Raw genomic sequence first — 19,313 nt, 5'->3', positions numbered from 1 at the left:
GTGGATAATGGGGTACAAATTAAAGAGGAGAACATTTTGAGTAAACTGTCGCTTTAAAGGGACAGTCAACACCAGAATTTTTGTTGTTTAAAAAGAAAGATAATCCCTTTATTACCCATTCCCCAGTTTTGCATAACTCACACTTTTATAGAAATACAGTTTTTACCTCTGTAATTACCTTGTATCTAAGCCTCTGCAAACTGCCCCCTTATTTCAGTTCTTTTGACAGACTTGCATTTTAGCCAATCAGTGCTCACTCCAGGGTAACTTCACGTGCATGAGCTCAATGTTATCTATATGAAACACATGAACTAATGCCCTCTAGTGGTCAAAATGCATTTAGATTAGAGGCAGTCTTCAAGGTCTAAGAAATTAGCATATGAACCTCCTATGTTTAGCTTTCAACTAAGAATTACAAGAGAACAAAGCAAAATTGGAGATAAAATTAAATCGGAAAGTTGTTTCATGATTTAAATAGGGAATGTAATTTTAAAGTTTTTTTTGGACTTGACTGTCCCTTTTAAGCAAGCAAGTGAGGGTTGAGGAGGGACAGCAGTTACTGCTATTGTTTGTTGCCAAGAGGCTTACTCGTTTCCATGGGGATAATGTCACATGCTTTGTGAAAGCTTCAGCATTATACTGTGCACTGCTTTTATTCATGTGACTCTGCCCCCTACCGTGCATGTACACAAGTGCATTCTGCAGAAGCTATGGCCTGGATAGCAACTTACATATGGAAATGCGCATGGGGGAGCTTGCTGTAAACAAATCTATGCCTTTATTAAAGGGGTTAATGTGTGTTAAAGCAGAAACCGTTTTGCAGGTAAGCTTTGGCTGCATTATATATTTTGAAACTTACGTTATTTCTTACTGTTTTATGTCCCTTTAAGCTATTGAAAGTAAAAATTGCATAGATTATCATTATTTCAGTTTATGTTTGCAACAAATAGTTGGGGGGGGGAACGCTAGGAGTTAAGTAAATAAGGTACTTTAAAGAGACATAAAACCCAATTTTTTTTTATTTCATGATTCAGATAGAGCATACAATTTTAAACAACTTTCCAATTTACTTCTGTTACCAAATTTTCTTTGTTTTCTTGTTATCCTTTGTTGAAAAGCTGGGATGTAAGCTCATGAGTGTGCACGTGTCCACAACACTATATGGCAGCAGTTTTGCAACAATGTTATACATTAGCAGGAGCACTAGATGGCAGCACTATTTCCTGTCATGTAGTGCTTCAGGCATGTGCATGCTACCTACCTAGGTATCCCTTCAACAAAGAATAACATGAGAACGAAACAAATTTGATAATAGAAGTAAATTGGAAACTTTTTTTAAAATTGTATTCTCTATCTAAATAATGAATTTTTGGGGGGTTTACTGTCCCTTTAAGCATGACGTTTTTTATACTTCATGTCTAAAAAGTCACCTTTATTTGTCCGCGAGTTATTGCCAAGATTGGAACCTCCGGCTGCCCATGGAAAAACTCCTTTTTGTCAATAGCATCCTCTTAGCCAATAGCGTGCTAGCTATACAGCATAATGCCGATTGGCTTCCACAGCTATTGGCTAAGAGGTGAAAACGTCTCCTCAGTGAAAAAAAGGAGCCATGCTGTGGGCTGCCGGAGGCGCTGAGCTCAGCAATAACTTGTTATAGTTAAAGGTACTTTCAGCATGAAGTTATTTTTACGTCATGACTAAAAGTTACTTTTATTTATGGTACTGGTAAATCCTAGCATTTCAAAACCATCACTTTAATATTGGCTTAAATTTTAGCCAGTTGGTCATTAGAATTAGCTGGGTGGTGTGCCCATTAAATAGGTCTTGAGGAGAACCCTGCAATTTGTCCACAGTTGTTATATGATAACTACTGTATAAACACTACCTTCTTATTTCATTCTTGTAAAAACTTTTTTCCCTGGAATATATAGGGTCATACTGATGTCCTAGTGGGAGTGAAAGCAGAAATGGGAGTACCGAAGTTGGATAGGCCCAAGGAAGGTTACCTGGAGTTCTTTGTTGACTGGTTAGTTTGTACAGACTTCTTTCTTTCTTTCAAATATATGTGCAAAAGTAAATAGCTCTTGCAACCTTGCTCTTAGTTTTACACTTAAAAGGACATTTTAAACACTAAATAAATGCTATATACAATGATGCATTCAAAGGAAAGATTAGTCTGAGAATAACATGTTGATGTAGTTTCATTAGCTGTTTAAATATTGAAAAGATAAGTGTAAAGTTTTAGTGTCTATAAAACAATGATAGCTGCCATGTTATAACTTTGGTTACCTTCAATGGTGTGGCCAATTAGGGACAGTTATAAATAGGTCACTGGTGTGTACAGCCAATGGCTGTGTGGAATATAAGAGTGTTCTGCACTTCCATTTCTAACAGGAACTGAAAAGCTTGAAAGTATATTGCAAAGTATATATATATATATATATATATATATATATATATATATATATATATATATATATATATATATATATATATATATATATATATATATATAGAGAGAGAGATATTGTACAAAACATTTAAGCAAAGAGATATCTTCTAGTATCCAGTTAACTGTGTTTAACCCCTGCTCATCTGAGCAGGAAATGGCAGAATAGCCATTGAGGAACGGAAGTCACATGACTGCCAATCACCAGCTGTGTCCTACTTGCAGTTCGTTAAATGTTATCAACTTAATATAATTGTGTGTTTGTAAAAACAAAGGTATAGGTCAACTGATAAGCAATTTGTTTAAGATGAAGAATATATGAGAGCTTCCGGTGGGAGGAGCGTACACGCGCTGTGGGAGGAGTGCACACACGCTGTGTGAGATCCTGCTCGTCTGCCATACGACGAATATACCAGAGGATCGTCGTCTCGCCTGATTCCTTAGCCGCTACCAATTCAGGCGGCTTGGATACTCTGAAGTCCCACGCTGTGGGACCTGGCGAGTGGAAGCAAAATGATTGGGCTGTGAGCCGAGCTGCCCCGGCACCTGCATACCCGAGCGCCAGAAGCAAATACTGCGAGCGCAACACATGACCTGACCGGACATAACGGAGGTGAATATCCCGGCACAGGAAGGCACAGGAAGGAACAGAAAGTGCGGTGGTATACGGATCAGCAAACCCCTTAAAAAGCGACAACATGCTATAAGCAACTGAAGAGGGCGAAGAACCGACAGTACAGGTACAGTGCTAAGGGTCCTCTGTGCCCTATGTTATATAAACACTTATTAAGTTAGTTTGGACTACGGGCTGACCTGAAGCTAGCGTGCCTCACACCTGGCCCAATTTAAGCACTGTCTGATTCAGCCGCCTAGGGTAAGTCCCTGACACGATCTTTTCTTAAGGGCCAGGGTGCTGTGATGCATCCTGGACTGTATATTGTTTGATACAAGTAAGCCCAGTATAAAGTGTTGCAAGGGGTCTCTTCTATGCATCAAGTTATATATTACACCCTGATACATGTCTATACATGGAAAATAGGCATCAACATGAGTGCCCTTTATTCTGTTAAGCTCTAAAAACATACAGGGAGCATACTATCCTTCTGGGAAGTTATCTTCAGCTGGAACTCTACCCATTTTTCTAAAACTTATACAGAGTTGACGGTTGAATATACATATGAACTGGCTATTGATGGATTATAAATAGCAACAAACTTTTCCTTTGTAGCCCTCTTACCCTCTCACTCACTAGGATAAAGAGGAGCAATTTACTTAATAGTGTTTCTGGACATGCTTATGGATCCTTTCTGTTATAAAAGACTATCTTGTTTGAAGTAACTGTTTCTATTAAGTTGAAAATTCTTGGAAAATAATCTTTAATGATGTTTGTTCTTTTAGAGAAACTCTGAAACATAAGAGCTTTGAGTAAATTCTGTCTACTACAGGTTCAATAGTTACTAAATAACAACATATTAAAAAAGAGAGAAATACCTGATAGTAGGCAGTTAAAGATTTGCTAGATGTTGGCTGCTGAGCATTTAAGAACAAGCTTGATTCAAAAGGGAAAAGAATTACCTAAATACTGCATACTAATTACATATATATAATAGGTGTGATATTTAGTTTAGATTAATGACTGTTAAAAGTACCTGAAAATGCTGATATTTCTCACTCTCTCCACAGGAATTATATATTGTATATAGTGTTAAGTTATCAGAGGGATTAAGTGACACTGAAATGTGCTTGTGTCTTTCCTTTTAGTTGCTGCTGCTAAGAATGTTAAAATAATTATGTCTATGTCCATAGGTCCAAATTAAGCCTTTTCCTGAAATACTGTGGGCCTCTTGATTACAGACTATCATAACGTAACGTAAAGCTTGAAGTGCATATATAGCTTGTGATAGTAACATATTTTATGATTCACTACAGTGACTGGTAATGCAAATAACCAGTCTCTAGGTGTATAGAATCAACTTAAAAATAGTAAGGCGACATAGCCATAGCCACGAATGATTTCTTCTTTATATATTTCACTATTTATATGCCTTCTGATGAGGCTTAGACCTTCTATATATAGATTTAAATAATTAACCCACTTTTTTGACTTACAACACACTTACACTTTAACTTTCCCTTTTTTTTTTTCTTCTTCTTTTCTCTTCTTTTTTTCTTTTTTCTATTATTCTCTCTCTTTTCTTTCCTTAGTGTGTGTGATTTATCTGTGTGATACACTTAATGGACAAATTTTTGTCCTCCACCGCTTTTTCACCCCTAGCTATGCCACCTAAATCAAAAGACAAAAAGGGACCCAGAACTAGCTTAAGTTCTCAGGAGGAACCTTTATATTTTGAAAGTAAACAATTATTACAAAGCATGTCAGACTTATTTACGCCACAATTTACAGAGATTAAAATGGAGATATCTAATCTAGCAACAGAAGTCTGCCAATTTTCTGGCCGACTTGACGAGGCAGAGCACAGAATTTCCAACTTAGAGGACTTATTAAATAACCAAGATATAACAGTAGCGGATCATGAAAAAAAAATAGCTACCATGCAAGCCAAGATCGAAGATCTTGAAGACAGATCCAGACGCAATAATCTAAAAGTAGTGGGCCTGCCTGAAAGCACTGAGTTTAATGACCTCATACATTTTGCATCAGTTTTACTACCACAATGTGTGGGCTTACAGAACCAACCGCCTCTATTAATAGAAAGAGCACACAGGCTAGGAGCAGTTAAGGAGAACATTTCAGGACCTGCTAGACCCAGACCAATTATAATAAAATTTCTTAACTTCCAAGATAAGACTTTAATAATGCAGAATTATCGTAAAATTCAGGAGTGCAAAATAAACCAACATAAATTACTTCTATTTCAAGACTTTTCTGCAGAAACTTCGGCAAAACGGAGAATTATGGCACCGTTCTGCTCTAAATTTATCAATACTAAATTACAAGCAAAATTGGTTTATCCAGCAAAAATAATAGTTAAAATCAATGATATCACCCAAATAATTACAGAACCTGAAGCAGCTCAAACACTATGTAAAGAACTTAAACTCAATTAGAATGAATAGAATTCTAGGTTTAATTTTTACTTGTTCTTTTTTAGATTTAAGTATGGTGCTTGGCTGGGATGCTTGTATGTATGAGAAGGGGTTTCCTTTTTTTTTTTTTTTTTTTTTTCCCTCCTCCACCTCAACCCCCCCCCCCCCCCCCCCACCTCGCCTCATTCCTTTTATGATTTTTCTCAAAGAAGCACAACGACACACTCCTAGCAGAATAATATGAGTATAAATTAACTTAATTTTTTATCCTAGAATGTGGGGGGCATAACATCTCCAATTAAAAGAAAAGCAATTATTAGACACCTAAACTCTCTTAATCCGCAAATAGTTTTCCTACAGGAAACGCATTTAAAACCAGAGGAAGCTCTAAAACTAAAATCTAGATGGGTAGGTAATGTAATATATTCACCATATTGTGGCAGGAAAAGGGGAGTGGCAATTTTATTTAATAAGAATTTGCAATGTGATATTCTCTCCCAAATTATAGATCAAGAAGGGAGATATATTATCTTAGAAGTACGGATACATGATCTAAAATTGGTCCTCTGTAATGTTTATGGCCCCAATAAACCAGAAAAAAATTTCTGGGAGAATTTGAAATCTAAGTTAATGTATTATAATAATCAAGGAATAATTATCGGGGGAGATTTTAATATTGCTCCTAGGCCTCGATTAGATAGGTTTAAATGTGTTAACAAATCTGAGCTTGGGAAGAATCGGATCTTGTCCAAATTTATGATGGATCTTGGGCTCTCGGACGTTTGGCGCGTACAATTCCCCGATATAAGAGCATTTACATGCGAATCCAAAACATTTAACACTCTTTCCCGTATAGATATGTTTCTGGTATCAGAACTTTTATTAAACCAAGTTATTAAAACAGGTATCAGAGATATAATTATTTCTGATCATGCAATCATCTCGTTACGAATCAAAACGGGTGTAAATTCCGGACCTAACTTTTCTAGACTTTTCTTTCCCTCCTATCTAATAAATAATCTACAATTCACTAATTGGTTGCGAGAGAAATGGAATGAATATAAGAATAATAATATCTCCTTCTGGTTTAAACCAGAAATATTCTGGGAAGCATTTAAGGCGACCATTAGGGGTGAAATAAAAGCATATCTATGTAAGCTAAAAAGAATTTGTAAGGCCCGAGAAACTCAGTTAACAAATCAAATTAGGAATGCCTATGAGGTATATATTAGGGATCCTACTAAACAAACTTGGGATAACTATTCTGAGAAAAAAAATGAAAGGGATCTATATATTAAACACAAGACTACCCAAGAAGACTTAAAACTGAGAGCTAGATATCAAGGGAACTATGGGAGATCTGCTAGGTATCTTGCTAATCTAATTAGACATAGACAGAGTAATAGAAGAATTAATAAAATTAGAGTAGCAGGTAAAAATATCACCAATCCCGCGGAAATTAAAGAAGCCTTTTATGAATTTTATAAAGAGATTTATAAGAAAGAGGAAATAAATGATCAAAATAAATTAAACTTCTGGAATAGTCTTAAATTACCCAAGATATCTAGTCAAGAGCTTGAGTTATTAAATGCACCGATTACAGTGGAAGAAGTTGCAAAGCAGATTAAGGCGGCTAAAACATCTAAGGCACCTGGCCCTGACCGATTGCCAATGGAATTTATATAAAATTCTTCTGGAATATGTCCCGGAAACTCTGGTGAAGCTGTTCAATTCTTATTACATAGAAAATAAGAAACCATCTAGATATTTTTCGGCATCTTTAATTACCCTCATACCGAAAAAGAATAAAGATCCAGAAAACATGGCAGCATATAGGCCTATATCACTATTAAATTGTGACTATAAGATTTTCACATCAATTTTAGCAAATAGATTGAAAAGTTGTATTGGAAATCTGGTCCATGCGGATCAAGTTGGTTTTATGCCAGGTAGAAATGTGTCCAAAATCATACGTCGAGTCTTGACAGTTTTGGATTTTTTCTGGTTAGAAAATAAGGGCAAAACGTGTCGAGAAAGATCTAATATGGCCTTAGTGGCGATCAATGCTGAAAAAGCTTTTGATCTCATTAACTGGGATCATCTATTTTGTTCTTTAGCAACTTTTGGTTTTATGGGTAACTTCCTAACAATGATCCATACAATCTATCAAAATCCAATCTCCAATCTATTAATACATTCTGAACCTTCTCCAGATATTATTTTGGGTAAAGGCACACGACAGGGCTGCCGCTTTCACCTCTTTTGTTTAACTTGGCGTTAGAGCCTTTTGCGGTGAAATTAAGGCAAGACTTATCTGGGATAACGATTGGTAAAAATAAAATTGTGCTTACTCTATATGCGGATGACTTACTTTTATTTATGAATGAATCAGATCTATCCATACAACACTTTTTGACTCTAGCCAAACAATTTGGGTCCTTTGCGGGCTATAGGATCAACCCAGAAAAATCCGAAATCTTATGGTTTACTCAAAATGATACTTCACCGGGTAGATATCCTTTTAAACTGGTAGATTCGATAAATTACCTAGGGATAAAAATTCATAAAGATCCCAATGCATGGTATGATTTGAATTTCACACCGTATTTTCTCAAATACAAACAAGAACTGGACAGGTGGAACGCGCTTCCAATTTCGCTATCTGCGCGAGTTGCCATGATTAAGACTCTCTTCTTCCCCCAGCTTCTCTATTTACTTCAAAACTTGCCGCTTCTGATTAAAAGTAAAGATGTAACCTTATTTAATAACCTCACAGCAGGGTTCCTATGTAACCAAAAACGCAGACGTATATCTATACAAAATCTAGCTTTACATACAAATATGGGAGGCTTGGCACTTCCAAATCTTAAATATTATAACTTAGCCATATTAAGTAAATACATTCTCGATTGGATCACGGAATCAGAGTATACAACCAATCTACACCTGGAAATGGAAATTGTATCTCCATTCAGTCTGAGAGCTCTAATTCATTTGGATAAGAGGGAGCTACCTAAACGGCTGGTTAAGATGGGGACTCTGCTGAACCCTATCTTGGCCTGGCATAAATTGTGTCATGAGTTAAGGATTAATTGGAAATCCTCTAAATATCTGCCCATTCAAGGCAACCCTAAATTTCCAGCGGGAATTTCCACTAGGACCTTTAAAGTATGGTTTAATAAAGGATTACAGGATGTGATCCAAATCAGGGATAATAGGTTAGATATAGCTAAGTCATTTCTAGATCTTCAGAGTGAATTTGGGATCCACAAACATAGCTTCTATGCATACTTGCAACTGAGACACTTGTATGAAGAATTGTGGCAGGACAATAAAACTGATTGGAAGCTTGGAGATATTGATATAATAATTAAAATTTACAGACAAGGTATCAGGTCTATTTCTCCCTTATACAATTTATTAATCCAGAAAGCTGGCCAGGCCCGACTTGAAGTTTTAGCTGAGAAATGGAAAATATATTTCCCCCAGCTTACTTCGCTAGAAATCGAAGATAGTTTTAAAAGAATAGGGAAAACTACTAGTATAATATCTTGGAGAGAATCGCATTGCAAACTTATTAACTTGATATACGTTACCCCTGCACACCTTAAAAAATGGTATCCTCTTGATAACAATGTTTGCTTGAAGTGTGGGAATTTGAATGCAGATATTATGCATTGCTTCTGGAATTGTCCAATAATCCATCAGTTTTGGAATAAGATAAATTTCTGGTTAGCTCTTAGTTTAGAAGTCCCATATAAGATAGGCCCATTAGAGGTTTGCCTCCTGTGTAAACCCTCGGAAAATAAACATTACAAGACAATCAACACAATTATATTAATTGCCCGTAATACAATTTTATTAAATTGGAAATCTAATAGATTTATATCTTTTCAAAAATATAAATCAATGGTGGCCAATACTATTATTTTAGAACAATATTCTAGTGATCTATTTATAGAAAGGAATTTGAAGAAATATCTGCAAAAGGAATCCTTTTCCTTTTTTTTTTTTTTTTTTTCCTTCTGTGTTTTATTTTATTTTGTTTTGTTTTAATTAGTTTGATCTGGGGGGGCTGGCAAATACAATAATAAAAACACACCAACATCAACCCAATGTAAATGCAAAATTGAAATAAGAAAAGAAAGGAGTGAGAAAGGGAGAAAAATGCTAGGCAAAGTAAAACTATATATTCAGATAATCAAGTTGACTCAAATAGGTTTATATGTTCATTTTTACTTTCCTTCTCTCTTTTCCTTCCGAGCTATCTGATATAGTATTTGTTAAGTTTTGTTTCAAATTACCGTGCGTGGTAAAATTAATATGTGCATGTAACAAAAAAATTTTTTTTGTCACAGATAATGTCTGGATATTTTGTTGGTTTATAAATAAATATTTAAAAAAAAAAAAAAAAAAAAGATGAAGAATCTATGGTACAGATTCATGAAAATCGCACATAGTACCCACATTACCGTTTATTGTTCTTTTTTCAGTTTGTATAAAGGGGAAGTGTTTTGCAAACAGTAGTTCTACTTCATTAATAAGGAGAGTCTGTATGAAAACCCCACACTATTAATAGGGGGCGCACAAAAACACATATGCAAACACTAACAAGGCAAATGGTAAATGTAAGGGAAAACAATTAAATAACAAATTGTAAACCCCTAACATAAGGAGATAAAATTGACTAACTATAGTTACTATACAAAGTCCAATATCTGAAGAAGGTGATCACTCAATCTTCTTGAGTAAAGGCTGCTTCTACGACACTCCCATCTGGAGAAGGCTGCACTCTCCCCTCTCACTTGCAGAGTAGAACTTCTAAAAGATATTCAAGCAACAAGAGAGGCGCTGCATGTGTATATCAATAGAAACTACTGCACCGAATACTAACATTTAGGAAGAGCACCCTATTGTGTTTTTAGGCGCGTGCTGGTTATTTTACAGCAAACCAACTAACTGTACTCCAGTTCTCAGGAACCCAGCATCACAGGATTTAAGCCGTGATGTCACTTCACTCAGTCCAGTCATAAGCACCCTCTTTATCAGGGTGAGGGAGCAGTGTAACCACGGCAGGTAGTGTTTTCAGTGGGAGGAGGGCAAGCTTGTGAGGGATTCCGGATCCTTCACTGGAGGTTTGTTCTCACCCTAATGAAGAGGTTGCTGCTAACTGGCTACCTGGTGAGCCAAGTGACATCACAGCTTGAATCCTGTGTTCCTGAGAACTGGAGTACAGTTCGCTGATTTGCTGTAAAATAACCAGCATGCGCCTAACAGCACAATATGGGTGCTCTTCCTAAATGTGAGTACCCTGTATTTGGTGCAGTATACTGGTGACTAATCTATTGATATACACATGCGGAGCCTCTCTTATTGTTTGATTATCTTTTAGAAGTTCTTGTTTAATACCATGTTCATTTAATCCCTTTTTTTGCTTTGTTATAATTACCCACCAATTGTGACTGGCTTGGACATTTGTGAAGAGTCTGAAAGAAATACATTTTTGTTTCTCACTTGCATTATACTGAGCACACTTGGTGTTTTGCCCTGGCTTATATTCACAATCACTTGTACTTCACTAGGCTGCCTTCCATTCTCCTACAGATACCAAGAAGAATGTTTTCAAATGCTGCAGTGAAAAAGATCTGTGTATAGTTCAGTATTTCGGTACAACAATCTTAACTTTTTTGAGTAAAGATAAAATAAATTTATCAAGAACATTGCTGTGTTCTCTTACAGACATATGCACAACAGCCAAAACGTTATATCTGAGCTGATTGTGGCAGACAGACGTCCATAATAATAAAAAATGTATGTAAGTAGGTCACAGGATGAATTCATTATGAGTCTACAGCACAGATTCTGTGTTTTGCCTAGCAAGTGCATGCTTGACTTTACTTCCAAAATTACAGCTTCAGTGAGAGAATGTGCACTCTAAAGACATAAACTTAACATTTTGAGTGATGAAAATATTCATTATATTTATAATGTAAACACTTCTGGAATGGCTATCATTTCTCATTAAGATGTTAATTAGATTTATTTATGTAAACTGTTACAGGGATCTGCATATATATATATTTTTTTTATATGAAAAGTCATGGTGGATTTTTTATTAAAAACTCTTGTAACCAAAGATAAAACAGTATTTCTGTTTAAACACTTCCAGCTGCACATTCCTTTAACAATATAAGTGCCACACACCTATGTATACAGAATCGGACAAACATGCCTTGGATCTAAGAATGAGCAAGGTACATAGTAAATTACTCTTTTCCAAATGTGGAGAGGTGCTGGAAATAACGGGAATGGGTAGAAGGGGCTGATAGAGACCTGAAGGCCTGTTTTGTAGTCTTGTGCCTTAGGCTAGACAACCCTGGTTACATGTATATGAAACCCCCATAAAATGATTCAGAAATTTTAAACAACTTTCTAATTTCTTCGATTATCAAATTTTCTTTGTTCTCTTGGTATCTTTTGTTGAAAAGCAGGGACATATGCTTAGCAAGCACTATTTCCCGCCATATAGTAATCCAGATGCCTACTTAGATATCTCTTCAACACAGAATACCTATGGGAACGAAGCAAATTAAGAGTATATATCATGACAATTTGTCTACAGACATGCTAGTGGTCTTTTTACCATGGTTACTTGATACACTTAAGATTAAAAAATATTGGTACAAAAGTAGACAGAATGATCAGATGCTATATATAATTTTACAGCCATTAGCCAATCACAAAATACATATATGCATATTCTGTGAATCTGGTGCCTCAGAAAGTGTGTAAATAAAAATAATTGTGCATATTTGTGTGTTCTATTTGAATCATTACAGTTTGTTTGACTTTAGTGTTTCCGTTAATGGAATTCTCACTGAGTTTAGGATCTTACAACAATCGAATAAACTTGTTGTTTATTTTTATTTCAGCTCTGCTAATGCCACTCCGGAGTTTGAAGGCCGTGGAGGAGAAGAACTGGGAACGGAGATAGCAAACATGATGTATAAAATATTTGATAACAAGAGCAGCATAGACCTTGCATCCCTTTGTATCCAGCCGAGAGAACATTGCTGGGTCTTGTATGTTGATGTTTTGGTGAGTAGAATAGAATATTAGTGATGAAAATACGGCATCATTCCTATTTTAAACATTTTCTGAAATCTATAGGTTTTCATTCATGGCGTTTAGGGACACAGACTGGACAATAACAAATTAAATTTACTGAACAGAATGCATTTAAGCAATTCCATTTAGGTTTTTAAATTTAGAATGTGGAATTTAGACATGGGACTTGCCAAAACGGGAATCATTTGTTTTTGTGTATCAGGATTGTTGTATCCCATTTAAATGCTGTTAGCAACATGCAAAATAGCACTGGTAAAATCTTTCTGTTTAAATTACTGCTACCAACACTGACGCACTGGAGCTGCTTCTAATGCACTCAGTTCTGCGTTAGTTCTTTGTAGTCTTTGTGTCTTTTTCTGCTATACACAGATCTGCTAACGTTTTATATAGTGCACAATTACTGTGAGTGCAGAGCAGTGTATACCATAACATTTCACACTTTCCTTTAAAACATAAAGGTTTTCAATTTAAAATGATATAAAAGAAGAAAAAGGAAATGCTCTGACGTGTTTATACTGGGACCTAGCTGAACACATCTTGTGAGCCAATGACAAGAGGCATGCGTATAACCACAAATCACCAGCTAGCTGCCAGTAGTACATGGATGCTGGTGTGTATATTTACATATGCTTTTAAACAAAGGATACTTAGAAAGTTTAATAAAATAAGTAAATGGAAAAGTCTATTTAAAGTGAAAGTACATTTTTCTGCTCTGCAACACATAGATGTATTCTATAACAATAATATATTGAGATCGCTATGTTTTGTTTTTTTATATTACTAATGTGACTTTATTTTTTAATTTATATTTTTCATAACGTGATCATCCTTGCTCCGCCCACCCTTTACTTCCTATCTTTTGGTGCCTTTACGTATAGAGCAGTCCCACCCGCTCTATACGTAGCAGAAATGTGCGTTCACAAGCTCAGAACGCATTGCGTATGCGCAAATAGTCGATCGTGGCTGCAATGCGCATGCGATTTTCTTATCACCCGGTCTCCAGATAAAAAGCTAAGCACATGCGCGAATCGGGAACGCGCCTCTGACATAATCCTGGGTACAATAGCTTTGCCGCATGCGCAATTGATTAGATAGTCTGATGACGTAGCTTCACGGCTGCCGATCGACCAGAAAGTCAATTGGAAGAAGAAAAAAAAGTGACCAGGAAGTGAAAAAGCTATAGAAAAACGGGCTGATTTGAAAATCGGAAAAATTGCACTTTATTTGCTGCGAGAAAGGTATTTAGATTGAACTTTCAAAAAAACGATGAATTAAACTCCTATTATTTTTAAATAAACTATGTAACTGAGTATAGCAGACCACCTAACTTTACTTTCACTTTAAGTAGCCTGCTCTATCTAAAGCACTAAAGTTTATTTTTTACTTTAATTTAACTAATATCCCCTTTAAAGTAAATGTATTTCTTTATGATTAAGGCGACATTACCAGAAGTAGAATTCTAGGTTATTACCCAGACATCTATTTGGAGAAGGTAGAAACTAGTTAAAAGTGCTTACCGTACTCCTCCCCTTGGGCTCCATGTACTAAGCCGTCAATTCATCCGTCATTTTAGACGCGGCTAAACTCGCCGTTACTCGCCGCGGGCGAAATGGTGTCCGCTGTAGCTATGTACTAATAATCCCACAATAAATAGACACGTCTAGCCCGCCGCGAGCAGTGGCGGAATATTGATAAATTTGACGCCTCGCTCGCCGCGACTAAGCTGATGTACTTAACTTTCAGTTGAATTGTCTGGCCAATTGTTAACACGTGACATGTAAGGTGTCATGAACGTCATGGTAGTCGCGGGAATAGAATTTTGCTCCTATAAATGTACAACTTTTCTAAACAACTTTATTATTGTTCCAAAATTTTTGGAGAGTAATTACAGAGCGCTCGTTTTTGTGATCTTTATTTACAATTTCGATATGGCTTCATCTGGATCTGAAACCGCTTCAAAATCCAAGAATCCTCACTTTTCTCATCAGCAAAACGTCGTTTTGATTGACATGATTATTGACTCTTATGATTATGACGATAGGATTAGCTACATTTCCAGTATTCTGTCTTCTAGCCCGGATTTGCATCAAACGGAGAATAAACAAAAACAGAATTCTCTCCATAGCTGCTGAAATGAACAATGTAAGTACAATGCTGATATTACTGCCTTTTATATATGTATAGACTGGCGTCTAGAGTGGCTTTCCTATTGTTTTGTACCTTGCCCGCCACCTAAAAGGTGGCGAGGCAAAAATAACGAGGTGGGGGCGGAGATTGACGCGAGCGTACAAATAGATTTTTTAGTACATTCGTTTTTGGCGAGTTAGTGGTCAAATGTGTCTAATTACAGTAAAAAATGGAGAGGTAGCGAGGTTTGGCGGATAAGTACGCTCGCAATTTTAAAGATGCGAGTTTTAACATAATTGACGGCTTTGTACATATCAGTTTGCGAGTTTTGACGCGAGATTTGTTGCGGGTAGCTCGCTGACTGCTTAGTACATGGAGCCCCTTGCATCCACTCTCTTCGGGTTTTACATACAGCCAAGCCTTAGTGCTGAATGCTATGGAATTTGGTGACTTTTATTGATATTTTTATGTATACACTATTCTAACCTGTTGTTAGCTAACCACAATGTAATTATTACCAATGAATCTCTCCTGCCCACTGAGTGAAAACTACATCTGATTAATAGAGATTTTGTCATTACTTCACTGTACAGCACAATGCTTCTAAGCTGCAACCGGAGTCCTACGGGAACTGACTACAGTACACAGCCGTGTAAACACAAAGCCGTGGATCAGACTGCTACAACTCAATAGTAAACACACAAACAATGATTTCACTTAGAGGAAGAGTGGAATGTAAAACTGACATTCAAAAAACTGACATGAATGTCCAAAGTTCCAATACAGCCTATGTTCACCCAAAAAGGCTTTTTTCAAGGATTTCTATTTTTGTATTGTGTTCTGATTTTAGTTAGTCATCACTTTTATTGATTACTTTTTGTATTTTGCCTGTTAGTTTGCCCTAAGAACACTGACCTATAGGACCAACTGACAGATCGCTCCTCCAATAACACAAACCAATTTATTATTCTAAAAACATCCCTACGCAAGCAGTTATCACCAAGATTTGTGCATGTTCTGTTCATATTTATGATATGTCAATGTCGGTTAATTTTTTTTTTAATAATAATAAAAATCTTAGTTGTGACAGTAATGAAGCATTTGACTATTTTCAGCCATTGCATATTTGATGCACATTTTTGTCTAGGCTTATTTTAACTTGGTTCTATAAACATTTTATGGATAGTCCTATTTGCGTAATTTAAGGGCCACTAACCGCTTTTTTGTGCACCACCTCTCTTTTTTTTTATGTAAAATGGGAGATGCAGATTTACATATAGGTATTTCCTATACAAAATACATATGGAATAAAGATGCTGCAGTTCCTACCTATCGGTAGTAAGATGCTGGAGCTGTAGGTGATCAGAAGAGGATATCAACTGGGATATGGTCTAACAGTTTAAAAGGACATTATACACTAATTTTTTCTTTGCATAAATGTTTTGTAGATGATCTATTTATATAGCCCATAAACTTTTTTTTTTTTTAAATGTTTAGTTTTGCTTATTTTTAAATAACATTGCTCTGATTTTCAGACTCCTAACCAAGCCCCAAAGTTTTATTAGAATACCGTCAGATACCTACTCCAGCTTGCTTCTGTTTGTGTAAAGGGTCTTTTCATATGCAAAAGAAGGGGGAGGGGGGAGTGTCTGATATTTCCCACTTGCAGTGGGCTTTCCAGCTACCTTTTCAACAGAGCTAAACTGAGAGCTTTTAAGTTTTTAAACGGTTTTATACTGGATTTTTATATCAGTATCTGTGCATTTTAATCTTTATAGTAGTGTCTATTACATGCAGTTATATGAAAATGAGTGGATACTGTCCCTTTAAGGTGATTCCAAATAGTATTTACTGGTTACTGTTGCCAGAGGCCTGAACTGTTGGAGAACAAGACGTTGGAATACATTCCTGCCTGTCTTTTGAGGAAACTATCCAGAGTATATGGAAAATGGAATATTTAAAGTGAATGTCAATTTTCATGTGAAAGTGCCCGGTTTTTAAAAAAACTATTGACATTGCACCGGATTTTAAAAATACTTACCTTTTTCTTCTGAAACGCCGGATCACAGTTCTGAAACAATGTCCCGCCTGCTTCTTCCTTGTTAACTTACCCAGCAATGACGAAACCGGCTCCCTCCAATCACAGTGTTACCTCAGGCAATGATTCCCCTAGGGGAAGGGGGGAAGCCGTGATTGGAGGATGCCGGAATCATCATTGCTGACGTATGAAGAGGCTTGCAATGGGCTGGTGAAGCGCTGGAGCGGCTTCAAGAAGAAAAGGTAAGTATTTTAAGAAAACGGTTGAAATGTAAACTTTCATGAATGAAAGTGCCCCTGTTTTTAATAGTATTTTTAAAAACTGGGCACTCATTCTAGAAAGTTTACATTCACTTTAAGCACTCTGATTTTAGTCATCTGGCTGAATCCATTTACAAATCTTAATTTTATGTTCCAGATGTAGAGTTAGCTAAGAATTTATGTTGGAAACAAACATTTTATGTTTTATGTGCCTTTAATTCATCCTGGTAATATAATTAATAACTCTCACAAGGCAATAGACTAGTATCTGAGTTAAAGGGACAGTCTAGACCAAAAAAAACTTTAATGATTAAGATAGGGCATGTCATTTTAAGCAATTTTCCAATTTACTTTTATCACCAATTTTGCTTTGTTCTCTTGGTATTCTTAGTTGAAAGCTTAACCTAGGAGGTTGATATGCTAATTTCTAAGCCCTTGAAAGCTGCCTCTTCTCTCAGGGCATTTTGACAGTTTTTTTACCACTAGAGGGTGTTAGTTCATGTGTGTCATATAGATAACACTGCTCACGCACGTGTAGTTCCTAGGAGCCACCACTGATTGGCTAAAATGCATGTCTGTCAAAAGAACTGAAATAAGGGGGCAGTTTGCAGAGGCTTAGATACAAGATATTCACAGAGGTACAAAGTGTATTAATATAACTGTGTTGGTTATGCAAAACTGGGGAATGGGTAATAAAGGGATTATCTATCTTTCTCTTGTTAAGTGTATCCAGTCCACGGATCATCCATTACTTGTGGGATATTCTCCTTCCCAACAGGAAGTTGCAAGAGGATCACCCACAGCAGAGCTGCTATATAGCTCCTCCCCTAACTGTCATATCCAGTCATTCTCTTGCAAGCCTCAACCAAGATGGAGGTCGTAAGAGGAGTGTGGTGTTTTATACTTAGTTTATTCTTCAATCAAAAGTTTGTTATTTTTAAATGGTACCGGAGTGTACTGTTTATCTCAGGCAGTATTTAGAAGAAGAATCTGCCTGCGTTTTCTATGGTCTTAGCAGAAGTAACTAAGATCCATGGCTGTTCTCACATATTCTGAGGAGTGAGGTAACTTCAGAGAGGGAATGGCGTGCAGGTTATCCTGCAATAAGGTATGTGCAGTTAATATATTTCTAGGGATGGAATTTGCTAGAAAATGCTGCTGATACTGAACTAATGTAAGTAAAGCCTTAAATGCAGTGAGAGCTACTGGTATCAGGCTTATTAATAGAGGTGCATACTCTTATAAAAATGTAATATAAAACGTTTGCTGGCATGTTTAATCGTTTTTATATATGTTTGGTGATAAAACTTATTGGGGCCTAGTTTTTTTCCACATGGCTGGCTTGAATTCTGCCTAGTAACAGTTTCCTGAAGGCTTTCCACTGTTGTAATATGAGTGGGAGTGGTTACAGACACAGACATCCAGCTTCTTCCTGCATGATCCAGGACATCTCTGGAGGGCTCAAAAGGCTTCAAAGTCGTTTTTGAGGGAGGTAACAAGCCACAGTAGAGCTGTGGCAGTTGTTGTGACTATTAAAAAAAAAAAAAAAAAAAAAAAAAAAAAAAACGTTTTTGTCAGTTATTATTCTGTGTTTGGTATTAAGGGGTTAATCATCCATTTGCAAGTGGGTCTAATGCTCTGCTAACTTGTTTCATACACTGTAAAACTTTTGTTAGTGTAACTGCCTTTTTTCACTGTTATTTCAAATTTTGGCAAAAATTTGTGTTTCTTAAAGGTGCAGTAACGTTTTTTATATTGCTTGTAAACTTGTTTAAGGTGTTTTCCAAGCTTGCTAGTCTCATTGCTAGTCTGTTTAAACATGTCTGACACAGAGGAAACTACTTGTTCATTATGTTTGAAAGCCATGGTGGAGCCCTATAGGAGAATGTGTACTAAATGTATTGATTTCACCTTAAACAGTAAAGATCAGTCTTTAACTATAAAAGAAATATCACCAGCAGATTCTGACGAGGGGGAAGTTATGCAGACTAACTCTCCCCACGAGTCAGACCCTTCGCCTCCCGCTCAGGGGATGCACGCTAATATGGCGCCAATTGCATCAGGGACGCCCATAGCGATTACCTTGCAGGACATGGCTGCAATCATGAATAATACCCTGTCAGAGGTATTATCCAGGTTGCCTGAATTAAGAGGCAAGCGCGATTGCTCTGGGGTTAGGAGAAATACAGAGCGCGCAGATGCTGTAAGGGCCATGTCTGATACTGCGTCACAATATGCAGATCATGAGGACGGAGAGCTTCAG

General features: G+C 36.6%; 1 protein-coding gene across 2 annotated transcripts in view; it reads left to right on the top strand.

Annotated features, from left to right (window-relative positions):
• The window catches only part of EXOSC7 (exosome component 7), a 105,488-nt gene that overhangs the window by 24,195 nt on the left and 61,980 nt on the right, over positions 1 to 19,313 (top strand). For both annotated transcript variants that reach the window (XM_053714468.1, XM_053714467.1), the window contains exons 3-4: positions 1,932 to 2,026; positions 12,430 to 12,595. In XM_053714468.1, coding sequence (XP_053570443.1) covers positions 1,932 to 2,026; positions 12,430 to 12,595 — 261 coding nt within the window. The remainder of the gene's footprint in view (positions 1 to 1,931; positions 2,027 to 12,429; positions 12,596 to 19,313) is intronic.

Source organism: Bombina bombina, chromosome 5 (genome assembly GCF_027579735.1).
Source record: "Bombina bombina isolate aBomBom1 chromosome 5, aBomBom1.pri, whole genome shotgun sequence".
NCBI classification, from domain to species: Eukaryota; Metazoa; Chordata; class Amphibia; order Anura; family Bombinatoridae; genus Bombina; species Bombina bombina.
The sequence above is the reverse complement of the archived record's forward strand: the minus strand, read 5'-3'. Positions and strand labels throughout refer to the sequence as shown.